The sequence below is a fragment of the Nematolebias whitei genome, chromosome 17, assembly GCF_014905685.2.
Source record: "Nematolebias whitei isolate Nwh7 chromosome 17, NemWhi1, whole genome shotgun sequence".
NCBI lineage: Eukaryota > Metazoa > Chordata > Actinopteri > Cyprinodontiformes > Rivulidae > Nematolebias > Nematolebias whitei.
The window spans coordinates 9,624,036-9,640,360 of NC_056514.1; the positions used below are offsets into that span (position 1 = coordinate 9,624,036).

Genomic DNA, 16,325 nt, shown 5'->3' on the forward strand with positions numbered 1-16,325 from the left:
AAACTTCTTAAGCTTCAATGAGAAGAAGTCTGAAGTCATGCTGTTCCATCCCAGTGGCTCACTCATGAACCATGACATTGACCTTTTCTCTCTAGCCCCGCTAGAGAAACAAAAGGTCACTAATCTGGGGGTGATAATGGACCCGTCCTTAAAACTCAACAGTCACGTAAACATGATGGTAAAATCGTGTTTTTTTCAGCTGAGACGGCTGTCTAAGCTGAAGGCTATACTCTCCAAAAAGAACCTTGAGACAGTGATCCACGCCTTCATAACATCTAGGCAATTCACTTGTGTTTGGAATCAGTCAGTCCTCCATTGCACGTCTACAACTGGTCCAAAATGCTGCAGCCCGATTTTTAACTGGTACAGGCTATAGAGAGCACATCACGCCAGTTTTGGCCTCCCTGCACTGGCTACCCATTCACCTTCGGATCCAATTCAAAATTCTCATGTATGTTTTTAAATCACTGAACAGCTCCGCCCCATCCTATCTCACTGATCTTCTGCAGCCATATGTCCCACCGCGCTCTCTGATGTCAGCAGACCAGATGCTTCTCTCAGTCCCAGAAACCCGTCGTAAGCTCAGAGGTGACAGGGCTTTCTCTGTTGCAGGTCCACGACTGTGGAATGAGTTGCCACTGAGTGTCTGGCAGGCTCCCACACTCTCAGTCTTTAAGTCTCGCTTGAAGACCCACTTCTATTCTCTTGCCTTTAATACGGTGTGATTTGTTTGGTCCTGTCTGTACTCTACACTGTTGGCCATTTTAGTTAGCTTCTGCTGCTATTTGTATCTGTATTTTTATTTTATGTTTTCCTGTCCACTGTGCATGTTTGTTTTCTTTTGTACAGCACTTTTGTTGGCCTTGTTGCTGTTTTAAGTGCTCTATAAATAAATTGGTATGGTATGGTAATACAGGCCTCTAACTGTTCAATCGTATTGGGCCTTCTTTGTCGCACCTTCCTCTTTATGATGCGCCAAATGTTCTCTATAGGTGAAAGATCTGGACTGCAGGTTGGCCATTTCAGTACCCGGATCCTTCTCCTATGTAGCCATGATGTTGTGATTGCTGCAGAATGTTGTCTGGCATTATCGTGTTGAAAAATGCAGGGTCTTCCCTGAAAGAGATGACGTCTAGATGGGAGCATATGTTGTTCTAGAACCTGAACATAGTTATCTGCATTAATGGTGCCTTTCCAGACATGCAAGCTGCCCATGCCACAAGCGCTCATGCAACCCCATACCATCAGTGATGCAGGCTTCTGAACGGAGTGTTGATAACAACTTGGGCTATCCTTGTCCTCTCTGGTCCAGATGACATGGCCTCCCAGTGTTCCATAAAGAACTTCAAATCTTGACTCATCTGACCACAGAACAGTCTTCCATTTTGCCACAATCCATTTTAAATGACCCCTGGCCCAGTGCAAACGTCTGAACTTGAGGAGCTTGCTTAGAAATGGCTTCCTCTTTGCACTGTAGAGTTTCAGCTGGCAACGGCAGATGGCACGGTGGATTGTGTTCACTGACAATGCTTTCTGGAAGTATTCCCGAGCCCATTCTGTTATTTCCTTGACAGTGGCATTTCTGTTTGAGGTGCAGTGATGTTTAACGGCCCGAAGATCACGAGCATCCAGTAGAGTTTTACGGCCTTGACCCTTACGCACAGCGATTGTTCCAGATTCTCTGAATCTTTTGATGATGTTATGCACGGTTGATGATGATAACTTAAAAGTCTTTGTTATTTTACTCTGGGTAACACCATTCTGGTATTGCTGCACTATCTTTCTGCGCAACAATGGTGGAATTGGTGATCCTCTTACCATCTTGGCTTCTGAGAGACACTGACACTCTGAGAAGCTCTTTTTATACCCAATCATGTTGTTAATTGACCTAATTAGTGTTAATTGGTTTTCCAGCTGTTCATTGTATGCTCAATTTCCTTTTTCCAGCCACTTATTGCTACTTGTCCCAACTTTTTTGGGATTTGTTGACACTGTGAAATTTTGAATCAACATATTTTTCCTTTAAAATATTACATTTACTCAGATTAAACTTTTGATCTGTCATCTATGTTATATTACGAATAAAATATTGACATTTGCCAACTCCACATCATTGCATTCAGTTTTTATTCACAATTTGTTTAGTGTCCCAACTTTTTTGGAATCCGGTTTGTAACAATATCAACTTAAAACTGATGACAGACAACATGGGGAGGTTACGTAGTACTAAAAACTGACTTATTGAAGTGGGGCATGGTCATGGTAGTTAAGTTACCACATCTCACTATGATACGAATTATTGGTGTAACTTCCATATTTCATTCAATCTAAAACAAAATGCAGAAAAAATTTTGTCCAGAAATTTATGCGCATGCACAAATTATGGGGGTGTATCAAAATAAATGAGCAGTGCCTCAGAGAAGATTTCAGACAATCATTTTCTAAACCTTTACTTTCATGCACAAATATGAAACTACACTTATGAGTCTCTACTCTTTATAAGTAGGCAAACTTTGAAAGTCTGCAGAGGGTGAAGTAATTATTTCCATATTGTTTTCTCTATAATGTTAATCAAGTGAACAGAAGAGAAAACAGGACCAGTGACCTGTGAATGTGTGAGCAGAATACACACCTTCCTGAGCAGCTGGGGCGAGGGATAAGCTGCCAGGACAGCAGCAGCCATGTCTGGACTGACTCTGTTGAGCTGCTGAATCTGTCTCTTCCACACCTGCAGCAAACCTTTACCAGCTCTATCGACCCGCTGGCCACCCGCCCACTCACTCTCCAGGCAGAAGGAGAAGCCGGTCTTGTCTCGCTCCCTCCTGAACACAGAGAACTGTGAGGAACAACTCTGCTTTGACAGGTGCCATGTTCAGCGGAGGCCTCAGGATGCTCACTTGAAAGGTGCCTCCGCAACTGCTTTGGTTGTCATAGCAACGTAATCTGAGAACTCTTTCCACGTTGATAAGAAATGGACCGAGACATTGGTGTGAAGCTGGAGGTGCACCAGTGCCTGATGGGATCAAAAACAGAACAAGTTAAATACCCCGCTCCACATTCACCTCTAATTTAAAACAAACTTCATCATGGTGGTTTTTGTAGGCAGGTATAAATGAAGCATAAAGATGGAGCCAGGACCCTTAAAGGAAGCCTTTATTATGAAAATCTGAATTTTAAATGAAACACCTTGACCTATAAGAACCCAGTTTCCTGTTGTCATCTTGTTTTAACGTTAGTGTTTATATACATTATATATTGTTACATTATACATTGTTATGCTGATGACACACAATTATATTTGTCCATTAAACCCAATGAATCCAAGCAGCTACTTAGACTAGAAGCATGTCTTAAAGACAAAAACCTGGATGACCCTTAATTTTCTCCTTTTGAACACAAACAAGACTGAGGTTTTGGTTTTTGGACCTGAGCACCTTAGCAATGAATTTTCCAGTCTTTCTCCCTCCTTAGATGGCATTAATCTGTCCTCCAGCTCTAATGTTAAAAATATTGGTGTTATTTTTGATCAGGACATGTCTTTTATCCCCCACATTAAGAACCTTACTAGAACCACCTGCTAAATTGCTAAACCGCTATCACTAAAATTAGAAACATCTTATCTAAAAATGATGCAGAAAAACTGGTCCATGCATTTGTCACGTCTAGACTGGACTATTGTAATGGTTTATTATCTGGGTGTCCAAATACTTCTTTAAAATGTCTTCAGTTGATCCAAAATGCTGCTGCCAGAGTCTTAACTGGAGTTAGTGGGAGAGATCATATCTCTCCAGTTTTAGTTTCTCTCCATTGGCTCCCTGTCAAATCCAGAATAGAATTCAAAATCTTACTTTTAACCTACAAAGCTCTCAACAACCTGGCTCCATCTTATATTACAGATCTTATTGTTCCATATTTTCCTAACAGAGCACTTCGCTCTCAGGCTGCAGGTTTACTTGTGGTTCCTAGAATTTACAAAAACAGAATGGGAGGCAGATCTTTCAGTTATCAGGCTCCTCTCTTGTGGAACCAACTTCCAATCTATGTCCGTGAGGCTGACACATTATCCAGTTTTAAAACTAGGCTTAAGACTTTTTTTGCTAAATCCTTTAAAAAGGGAGTTTTTCCTTTCCACTGTTGCCACTGTGCTTGCTCAAGATGGGAGACTGCAACGAAGCCAAGATTCAACTTGTCTGCTGGCCTCCTTAGATAGAGAACTTTACTAATTGGCTTTTATGTATGTGAATGTTTCTGTAAAGTGCCCTGAGACAACTTTGTGATTTGGCGCTATATAAATAAACTGAATTTAATTTAATTTATTGCCAGCCACCTAAAAAACGAAGGTGGACGATAACGTTTTTACCCATGTCTGTCTGACTGCTTGTTTCTCTGTCTGTTAGCAAAATAACTCATGAACTGGACAAATTTTAATGGTAAATTAAAGCTGCAAGCAGCATTGGTGGCCCTCGCAGCAAAGCACTGCTCCGGCCTTACGGTGACCACGGGAGCTCCAGCTTGGGCGGCTGTGGCTGAGTGGTTAGAGCAGTCGTCCTCCAATGCGAGAGTTGGGGGTTCGAATCCACCAGCAGTCACATGTCGAAGTGTCCCTGGGCAAGACACTGAACCCCTCATAGCCTCTGATGTGTGTCCCATCGGTGTATGAATGTGATAAAGCTCTGATTAGTCTCTTTAGAATGATTTGTTCAATTAGCTTTGTAGAGATCTAGTAGAGTGCTGTATGAACGGGTAAATGAGGATACAGATTGTAGTGTAAAGTGCTTTGAGTATCTTGAAATAAGATAGAAAGGCACTATATAAATACAGTACAGTCCATTTAGTCCACCCAGTCGCCATCGCGAATGCTCTTGTGCCAATCCCACAAGCGTTCACCACGGGGTCCATTTCCCAAATCTTCGACATCGCCTTCCGTCCATTTTGTTACTTGTCCACCTGCAGGGTTTACAAGTATAGGCCAAATCTGACCTTCCAGACAGGACTTATGGTGACTTCCTGTTTTGTTGCAAATGTTTGACAAGCTCTTCCTTTATGCTTTTCAACATGTCATGTGTGGTAATCAACAGTTAGCGAACAAAATTTCAGTCTAATATCTTATACAGTGTGAAGCTGGACGTGTCGTCCAATAATCGACAGTTTTTTCTCTGAGTAGGTGGGGCTTAAGTGATGTCATGAATCAACAATACCAATATGTCTACAAGTGCTCACTGATGAAGCACTAGATCTGATGATATGTCACTGAGATATAACTTATTAAATAATCTGGGCGCGCACTTGAGTCATATGTTAAACCACAATATCAATGTGTTTAGATGTGCTCACTGATTCTGCATGAAAAATATGGTTTCGATCGGATGATGTATTACTGAGATATAACTTTTGGAATAATGTAGGGGGGCGCAATAGAGTCATATGTTAAACCACGATATCAATGTGTCTAAAAGTCGTCACTGATGACGCACAATAAATCTGGTCCAGATCGGATGTTGTATCACTGAGCTATAATTGTAGGAAAAATGTAGGTGGTGCTGTGGAGGTTATTGGCCAATTATCATGGATTCTGTTGAAGGGGTGGATGACAATCGATCATAGTGATTTTTGTGCACCTTAGCTTAAATCTGTGCAATTTAGAGTCAAACATTTTAATGGCGTCACTTCTGAATTCGCCACGCCACCATGCCCACATCCTCCAGCAAAAATGGTTTGTGCTTATAAAGCAAGTCAGACCAACTTGTTAAATGTCTTCTAACACAGGATCAGCCTGATTAGGTCAAGGATGTCAGAGAGGAAGCATTCCAAGCAAAACAAGTGACTTCCTGTTCTGAGGGGGTGGGGTTTTGATGACGTCAGAATATGACCACAGATGATCGTCGGACATCGGACAGGGATGACTCATGCCAAGTTTGGTGCATTTCGGTCTTTCAATGTGATAGTTGTAGCGTTTGAAAATTTATTGCGTGAAACTCAACTTTGAGGCCTGGCCATGCCCCTTTCGAAAATGCAAGCTTTTGATAACTTTTACTCCCCAGTGTGTTAAGGGCATATTAACCAAGTTTGAAGGCATTCCATCAAAATCCCTAGGATGCGTTCGTTAAAATGTGCCATTAGAAACGCCCAAAATTGACTCTTTGACCCAAAATGGCCAACTTCTTGTGTTTGGACCAGGGCTCCAAGAGACTTTTTCATAGGTCTTGACAAGATACAGATGTTCACCGAGTTTCAGAATTATCGGTCCAAAAATGGCTTGGGGTTGAGGTTTTAAAATGTTCTAGGGGGCGCTGTTGAGGCTATTGTCCACTTATCATGGCTTCCTGGTCAAGAGGTGGATAAGGATCGATCATACTGATTTTTGTGCAACTCGGTTCAAAACTGTGGAATTTAGAGCCAAACGTATGGCGACGGCGTTACGTCTTACTTCGCCACGCTGCGCCGCCAACATGCTCCACCCAAAACTGTCAGTGTTGGAAAGCAAGTTACACCAACATGTCTTCAGTCATTGGACACACTATCATGCTGATCAGGTAACAGAGGTCAGATAGGGATTGTTCAACGTAAAACTGTATACATCCTGTTGTCAGGGGGCATGGCTTAAGTGATGTCATGATTTGGCCATTCAGTCTTGTAGGGGACCGGATGTGGATTAATCACTGAAGTTTGATGTCTCAGGCAGTTTTCGTGTAGGAGCTATTATTTCGTTTTTCATGGCGAGATGTCAAACTTTGAGGTCTGGCCCCGCCCCTTCAGCATGCTCTGAAACGAATCATTTAGATAACTTTGCGTCCCCCATGCCTTTTGACCAAAATGGCCAAGTTTGAAACCGATTGAGCAAAATCCCTAGGAGGAGTTCGTTCAAATGCGGAGGCTGTAAACCGCCAAAAAGGTGTGAAAATTGGGCCGGTATTCCAAAATGGCCACCTTCCTGTTTATCGTACAACGTTGGTGCCAGAGGGTTTTCTGTGCATCTTGGGGAATTTGACAAGCGTACCAAATTTCATATTTCTACGACAAACTAAAGTTAATGCGGAGGGTATTTTGAAATTTTCTAGGTGGCGCTCTTGAGCCGCTTCTGTTGCGATTTTTGCCACGCCTTTAAAACACATAATTTTTCACTAGTCCTGATGTGTCCGCCAAATTTGGTGACGTTTGGGATATGTTAAGGCCCCAAAATGACAAATCATTTGGCGGAAAAAATTGCAGCTCGGGCCTGAACAGAGCGATTACAATAGGCTTTCGCAGCGCTTCGCTGCTCGGGCCTAATTAAGTGTATTTATATATTGCCTTTCCAGCCAACCAAGCAACTCAGAGCACTTTACAACCCGATGTGTGCCCTCATTTAACCATCCACACACATACATGCAGCACCCTGCCACATTACTACAAAGGTAATCAATCAAAAGTAATCATTGGACCTACTTCCACAATTGATTAACCATTGGTGTAAACATGATTCAAGATGTCTGCTACAGTCATATGACACTCAACTGGATTCTGCAGAAATTAACCAAACTGCATGTTTTTATACCAACTCATAGACATTTTTACATTTTTAAAGCTATTGACAATGAATACATAAACGTATATTTTTTCTTACATGCCGTTTCAATGCCCCTTTTAGTGGCATTGAAAATGAAAGCATAAACTATTAGTTTTGTTTTATAGAAGATTAAGTTGTGTGCCTTAGTTTACAAGCTTTTCTTTTCAATTAAAATGTATTTAAACAAGCATCACAGAACCAAAAGTGGCGTGGAGCGCCCCCACGTGTGTGTGATTCCAACTATATACTGTCATTTGGCTGATGCATATTTGATGAAGTACAATATGGAGAAAGGAAAAGGATAGAATGCAGAGAGAGACCATGAATCCTTACCTTGACTTAGATAATGTCCATCAAAAGGAAGTTAGCAGAAAAATCATGTCCAAACTGTGAAATTCTGGACAGGAGCAGTAACAGGACATGGATTACTGCCCCAGGTGTCAGCACTAAATGTAACTGATTTCTTTGGTGCAAACACCAGTTGAATCTGTGCAAAAGCACAAAAATCAACACTTTAGGAGACAGTTCCTCCCCAGGTTCTTCCCAAAGATCCAGTCCCCCGCCACAGAGTAATATTAGATAATATCAAAACCAGGGGTGGAAGTAATGATTTACAAATACTCACATTACTGTAATTAAGTATTTCTTTCAAGTGTGTAATTTTACTCATACTTAAGTACAATTTAGACCATGTAATCTGCTTCACTACTTTTAAAATCAGAAGTTGCCACTGAGTACAGCTGCAATTTGAATTAATATTCAAACCATTCATCTTTGTAGCCAACAAGGCTCTGAGATCACAAACACTCCAGTTACCTATGATGTAATCAAAGGACAACTCTGTAGAGTGGAGGCATTTATGGACCGAAGTGTTGGAGAAAAAGCCAAAATGGAGACAGAGGACAACATCAGAGAAAATGATGAGGTAAAGGCTGAGGACGAGTGCCCGTGGCCATACCTGGAGGAATGTTTCATGTACAGAGGGTGAAAAGGAGACAGAGTCCAGATGCAAACTTTGTTTGATCTCTACAGTGACAACAGCTTACAAGACTTTGGCATCTAATCTCAAAAAACTTATTGCGGAATACGAGGTTTTACAGCTACCTGTATGATATTTTTTATTGTTTGTATGTGTGGGTTATTAGTTTGGCTAAGTATGCAAAGATCTTAGATACTGTCACTGCCATTGGTTTGCCTGGTACTAAAATAAGACGGAGCTTCTGAGAAATGTACTTTGAATGTAGTTATTATTGTTTACAGTAAATCAAACTGAATGTCTTCTCTTGACAACACAATAAAACATCAAGTGGTTAAAATGTAATTAATACTCTGAGTAGTTTTTGAGAAGAGTACTTTGTACTTTAACTTAAGTATTTTTATGACACCAGCACTTTTACTTGTAATTGAGTACAATTTAAGCTGTGTAACGGTACTTGTACTTGAGTACAAATTTTCAGTACTCTTTCCACCTCTGATCAAAACTGAGGTGGGCTGGTACCGAACACACTTATGGACCACCATATGCTCGAACATGGTGTTTGTTATGGACAGCCCATGCCTAGCACAAAAGTCCAGCACCATTCAGGTTCAGATCAGGGAGGCTGCTCCTCCCAGTCACCCCCTTCCAGATAACTCTGTCATTACCAGCATTGAAGTCACCCAGTAAAATAAAAGAATCCCTAGACCACACTCCTTCCAGGACACCTTCCAAGCAAACCTGGGCCTTTAGGGCCACCTGCATGTTTTACTTGTGTCCATTGTGTCAACACACCTGATGGTTGAATTACCTCCTCATGTCATGTAGAATACTGTTAATATCACATTAATTTACTGTAAATCAAGTGTGTTGGAGCAGGTAAACATCTAAAACAGGGATACAGAGATATTGGATTTTTGGCCGATATCCGATATCAATATTTTTTTCCTAGACATACGGAGACTACATAACTTTCTCTGCTGTGGAATTAAAATATTACATTATTCTGCATGGTCGTTGTCAGTTTGGCCTGCTACCAAATGCAAATGCCAAAAAGGGGACTGAAAATGATGCAACACTTCAACTTGACTTATGTATATTTGGATATAGTTGGATATTATTTTAATGCTAATATCGGCCAATACCAATACCATGCCAATATTGTGCATCCCTAATCTAAAACATGCAGGATAGTGTCCCTTGAGGATCAGGATTGGACATCCCTGATCAAGAGATTCTAAAGCCGGGTAATCTGCACGGCTGTTTGGCGCATAAGCACAAACAACAGTCATAGTCAGAACCTCCTGCAGCCCAAAGGCCACAGAGAGGAAACCCTCATGTTCTCCAGGGAAAACTCCTACTACACCAAAGCATTCAGTCAGAGGCTTGTGAGTATCTTCACTCCCACTTAGCACCTCTTACTGCAGAGTAGGAAAGAGTTGGGCTGTTTTATGTTCCTGAGCCAAAGCTGTGTGTAGAGGTGAATCCAACTACATCTAGTTAGTATTGCTCAGCCTCACATACAAGCTCTGGCTCCTTATCCAACAACGAAGTGAAGTATACTTGAAGAATACTTGAAGAGTACTTGAAGAATACTCAATTTGAGATACGGTAAGTGTTTTTCTGGACAGGGATTAAACAGGGTATGCAAATAAACCTTAATGTTTTTGGTGCAGGATATTCAAGTGAGTAGGAATTACACTGTGTATAAAACAAAAGATGCATCCAAGATGCAATTGTGGAGCTAGAGGGTGTCCAATGGTGGCCTTGGCCACAATGGATTAATCTTTGTCCACCCCAATCATTTATTACTTTTAAGCAATATAAAAACTGTAAAGCATAGTTTTCTCAAATGACTGGGATGTCTAGTTTACATATAAATATATATGATGATGTCCATTTTGGATTTTGACATGGCAATCCAATTTTCATTTGTGACTTTTCTTAAGCAGCGACACACTCAAATGGAATTCGACACATTGCTTATTTTTTAAGTTTCCATCTTACAAGGTTTGCATATATACATGCTGTATATGGCAGCAGGCATTTTGGATTTGTCATGGCCATACAATTTTCAGTAGTAACCTTTATTACACCTAGATGCAGACACACTACAATGGAAGTCAGTACCTCACTTATTTTTCAAGGTCTCATACTCACAAGATGGACGGATGGGCAGAAGATATTTCCAAATACCCTCTTTGCTCCACGACTGGGGACAACTACCAGTGATTTTATTATTAAAGTAGATTTTCTTTATAGAGAACAAATGCCTAATGTTTTTTACTTTATACTTCACTTTTCTTTTGTAAATTATGACGACTGCTGAACAATATATTTAACACCTACCTCCTCTACATCAACTCTGGAAACCTCAGGTAACAACTCGACACCATCTTTCTTGTGTTTTTTCTTTGGTTTTCCTCCCTTTGTCTCCTCCCCTTCAACAGACTCTCTGAACATCTTATGGTTTTTAGACTTCTTCACTCTGGAAACAAAAGAAAAAACTTTGTTCTTTGATGAGCTCCAGTACACACACAGTCAAATCAACATGGTCGTATAATGATTTCACAGCAGCCTATTTGACTTAAAGGGAGAAAACGCAGGTGACTGAACAACAAAGTCACAACAGAAGTCATCTCAGGGCACTGAACAGAAACATTCACATACATAAAAAGTAAGTTAATTACATTATTTATCTGACTTATCTTATTATTTATGTTTATATTATTTATCTGAGGAGCAGATGCTTTGAGTTTAACTCCATCACAGAACTCTCATCTTGAGCAAGCATGAAGGCGACAGTGAAAAGGAAAAAACTCCCTCATGAGGAAGAAACCTTTAGCAGAACCAGGCTCAGGACAAGCGACCATCTGCTTCAACCGGCTGGGTTTGGTAGGAACAGATACACAATGTCAGGTCAAACATAAAATGTTAAGACAGAAAGAGTATCAAATGAAAACTATTCAAGTTTAACAGTTCATTTAAGGAAATGAGTTCAATTTGTCCTCCAGTAGTTTAAGCCTATAGCAGTATACCAAGCCAACCCTTACTATAGGATTTATCAAAAAGGAAATTCTTAAGCCCAGTCTAAAAACTGGATAATGTGTCAGCCTCACAGACAGAGACTGGAAGTTGGTTCCACAAGAGAGGAGCCTGATAACTGAAAGATCTTCCTCCCATTCTGCTTTTGGAAACTCTAGGAACCACAAGTAAGCCTGTAGTCTGACCCAAAGTGCTCTGTTAGGAAAATATGGAACAATAAGATCTGTAATATAAGATGGAGCTAAGATGTTGAGAGCATTGTAGGTTAGAAGTAAGATTTTGAATTCTATTCTGAATTCAACAGGGAGCCAACGTACTCAAATATTATAGTATGTCAGGCAAATTTCTATGTACAGTATAGGTACAGAAAAGTTCTCAGAAACGAGCAGTACACCGATGTCACCCATCTTTGAAGGATTTAAATAGTGAATGTAATTTTTGAGATGAGTGTTTTTCTGTGCTGGAAATGAACAGGAAATGCAAATAAACTAATGTTTCTGATGCAAAATATTCACGTTTGTAGGAGTTACTCTGTGGAGAAGAAGAGAAGTACCTTAGTTATTTTTTGCTTGCCCGAGGTGGTGCAGTAATGAATCCTGACAAGTGGAGGGAGCAATTTTATCCACCACCAGGTACAATGGCAGAGCCAGGGGCGGCCAATGGTGGTCTTGACCACAATAGATTAATCTTTGGCCACCCTAATCATTTACTACTTTTAAGCAATATAAAAACTAGAAATCATAGTTTCCTGTTTCCTCAAATGAATGGGGTGGACAGTTTACGTGGCAACCCAACTTTTAAAATAATAAATAAATATAAACTTTACTGTCATTCCAAATTGTACAGTGCACCATGCAAAACTGAACAAATTTAATTTCATTTCTCTGCAGCAGTGTAGGAGTACATCATTTACATGTATTGCATGTACAGGAACCTTTCTTACGACTAGATGTAGCCACACACCAAAATGGAAGTCAGTACTTCACTTATTTTTTCAAGTTATGCTCACAACATACAAGGACAGAGAGTGTTTCCAATTACCTGTTCTCTTCATGACGGGGGACAAAAAGCTATAACTTACTCAGTTTTTATTGATATTGAGCTAAAATATTGTGGTAGTGGCTGAGGGTCATTCACAACACAATCTATGAGTGCTAACAGATCTGGCAACACCATATGAGATCGTGAATAACATTATTTTCAAACGCTGATCAAGAAAGCAACAACTATGTCTCTTTTTAGCTTTTTTTTTTGCTGAACACTTTCATGAAAGGTGGTGGGAATATGCATTCCTTTCAGGATTTCTAGGCCTTTAATTGACTGAGTTTTATATGAGTGAAAAAGTATGACAGGACCAAACGTTTGTAAAACATTTTCTTTTATCCTCTCTGTGAGGCCAAAAAGTTTCTCTTTTAATTGTCCCTGTCTGTAAGATTGATCTTTGTCTGGAAAAGAAACAGGTGACATCAAACATCAGTCAGTCTCTGTCATGTTGTTGTTTTACTAAGATCATTTCGTATTGAAAACTAATAATCACTAAAAATAACATTATGAACAATATAAAAAAGTTAAATCTGGTCCTCTAGACATTCAAAAAAACAAAACAAAGCAAAACAACAAAAAAATGTAGAAACGTTTCGTCTCTCATCCAAGAGAATTCCTCAGTCTGAGGTGCTGTATTCAGCTCAGTCTCTTAAATAGCACCTTCTCAGAGTGGATCAACCAGTTTTGCTGCTGACAACCAAAACTGGCTGATCACATGCTCAAGAAGGACCATCAGCCTAACAATGGATCATTAGCACACTGATGGCTGTTCAGGCCAGGACTCTGCGGTCTACACTCATCTCCAGGCCAGCAGTCACTCTTTCAGGGATGAAGATGTGCACATCCTGGATAGAGAGGAACGATGGTTTGAGAGAGGAGTAAAGGAGGTCATCTTTGTGAAAAGAAATCGTCCATCGTTAAACAGGGGTGGAGGCCTACGTGTTCAACTGTCCCCCTCTTACAATGCTGTGATTGCTAGTATCACTCAGCCCTCTGTGAATAGTAAACAGCCATCAGTGTGCTAATGATCCATTGTCAGGCTGATGGTCCTTCTTGAGCATGTGATCAGCTGGTTTTGGTTGTCAGCAGCAAATCTGGTTGATCCACTCTGAGAAGGTGCTATTTAAGAGACTGAGCTGAATACAGCACCTCAGACTGAGGAAGTCTCTTGGATGAGAGACGAAACGTTTCTACATTTTTTTGTTGTTTTGTTTTTTTGAATGTCCATAGGGCCAGATTTAACTTTTTTAGATTTTTCTACCTGGATTATTGAGCATGCATCAGGATATTTTGAACCACTTTGGCCAAGATTGCCTCAAACTAGTTAGAGAGTTTGAGAAAACAGCAAGGAAGAGGGCAGACTACAGGAACCATTTGCGATTCAACCTCAGATGTCGACAAAGTGGCATCATTCCCAAGAGCCTGGAACTAAAATCTTCGGTCAGCAGGCACCGGGCAAGCAAGATCCTTCAGAAGGCACAGACCCAGCTGCTGAATGAACGGGTGAGACAGACCAATTTTACTATTGAGGCCTTTAAGGCCAAAGAAGAGCACATAAAACAGAAACTAACAACATGCCTAGATCAGACCACACTTCAGCAAGTGATGGACTGTACAGATCAGGCACGCTTAGCACAGCATGTCAAGTCCAAGACTCAACAACAAAACAAGTTTAACGTACTAATAGCTCATCAACACCATCACTATTCCAATAACAACACATTCAGTGTAGGACAACACTCCAGTAGTCAATTACATGCCAGGGAGACAGAAAAGTGGGTGAAGAATTTATCTGAGAGACAGCTCACCCAGCCGGAGACAGAGATTCTTGCCAGGGGACTGAACTTTGCGGTTGAACCAAGTAGAATTCCTCTGGTGGAGATGATCACAGCTACTGAGTCAGCCATCCGCAACAACAAAATTAAAGAGGCTGAAGCAGAACAGCTCAGAATCAAAGTTTCAGCCTGCCTCAGCAATGCCAAACCACCACCTTCCAACATCAGTAGAGAGGAGAGGGATGCACTCATTACTCTTAGCAAGGACAAAAACATCATCATTCTCCCAGCAGACAAAGGAAGGTGCACAGTGATTTTGAACCAGAAAGACTATCATGAGAAAGTTATGACACTCCTTAGTGACTTAAACACTTATGAACCTCTGAAAAGAGATCTAGGAAGTGGTTACAAGAAGAAATTGATAGATTGCCTGAAAATTTTGGAGCAGGACAAGGCTATTGACCGTTTTCTGTACCACAGACTGTACCCAGGGGAGGCCACACCTAGTCTGTATGGTTTACCTAAAATCCACAAACAAGGTGTACCTTTAAGACCAATCGTTAGCATGATTAACTCTGTCACTTACAATGTTTCCAAATATCTGGTGTCTGTACTCATCCCTTTAGTTGGCAGCTCAAAACACCACATACAGAACACCATGGACTTTGTGGATAAGGTGAGGGATGTCATCATGGAGACTGATGAAACAACGGTCTCTTTTGATGTCACATCACTCTTTACGTGCATTCCTGTTGATGATGCAGTAGAGGTGGTCAGTTTAAAATTAAAATCAGACACCACTCTGAGCAGCAGGACCACGCTTTCCACAGAACAACTGTGTCAACTCTTGAAACTGTGCCTGCAGTCAACCTACTTCACATATGGGGAGCAATATTATAGGCAGAAACATGGGTGTGCTATGGGGTCTCCAGTTTCTCCTATTGTTGCCAACCTGTACATGGAGTAGGTAGAAAAGAGAGCCTTGACATCCTTTTCAGGGACACCACCAAGTCATTGGTTCAGGTATGTTGACGACACCTGGGTTAAAATTAAATCTCAGGAAGTCCAACATTTTACTGACCACATAAACTCTGTGGATAAATACATCAAGTTCACACGAGAAGATGAAAAAAATGGCAAGTTGGCTTTCTTGGATAGAGGACATTTGCAAACTGAGGTGTACCGCAAACCCACCCACACAGACCAGTATTTGCAGTTTGACTCCCATCACCCTTTGGAGCACAAGTTAGGAGTCATCAGGACTCTGTATCACAGAGCAGACAGCGTCCCCACTAGCTCAGGAGCCAGGCAGAAGGAGAAATCCCACACAAGACAGGCTCTAGAGCAATGTGGATATCCTAACTGGGCCTTCCTGAAAGCAGAGAAGAAACCCAAACACGACTCCAGTCAGCCATCAGGTGAAAATGAGGAATCCAGACCCAGACCAGTGGTCATTCCATTTGTTGAGGGAGTATCAGAGAAACTGAGACGTTTATTTTCTAAACATAACGTCCCAGTGGCTTTTAAACCCCAAAATACATTACGGCAAAGACTGGTTCATCCCAAAGATCCTGTCCCCCGGCACAAACAGAGTAATATTGTGTATGCTGTTCAGTGTCAGGAGGGCTGTGATCAGTCTTACATCGGGGAAACAAAACAGCCACTGGCCAAAAGGATGGCCCAGTACAGAAGATCAACATCATCAGGCCAGGACTCTGCGGTCTACACTCATCTCCAGGCCAGCGGTCACTCTTTCAAGGATGAAGATGTTCACATCCTGGATAGAGAGTGTTGGATTTCATATTTTTATACCTTTTTATATTTCCTATCAAGCATTAAAATGTCATGTTATACAAAGTGTGTGTGCCTTTCTTCAAGGGTTGAACTATATTTATAGAAAATGTTTACTAATTCTAATTATTTTACCTTTATATATAAT

General features: G+C 40.9%; 1 protein-coding gene across 1 annotated transcript in view; it reads right to left on the bottom strand.

The window, feature by feature from the left end:
- The window catches only part of eme1 (essential meiotic structure-specific endonuclease 1), a 37,956-nt gene that overhangs the window by 7,206 nt on the left and 14,425 nt on the right, over positions 1-16,325 (bottom strand). Inside the window, exons 5-7 of the mRNA XM_037690824.1 lie at positions 10,872-11,010; positions 2,898-3,013; positions 2,633-2,822 (exon numbers count right to left, since the gene is read on the bottom strand). Coding sequence (XP_037546752.1) covers positions 2,633-2,822; positions 2,898-3,013; positions 10,872-11,010 — 445 coding nt within the window. The remainder of the gene's footprint in view (positions 1-2,632; positions 2,823-2,897; positions 3,014-10,871; positions 11,011-16,325) is intronic.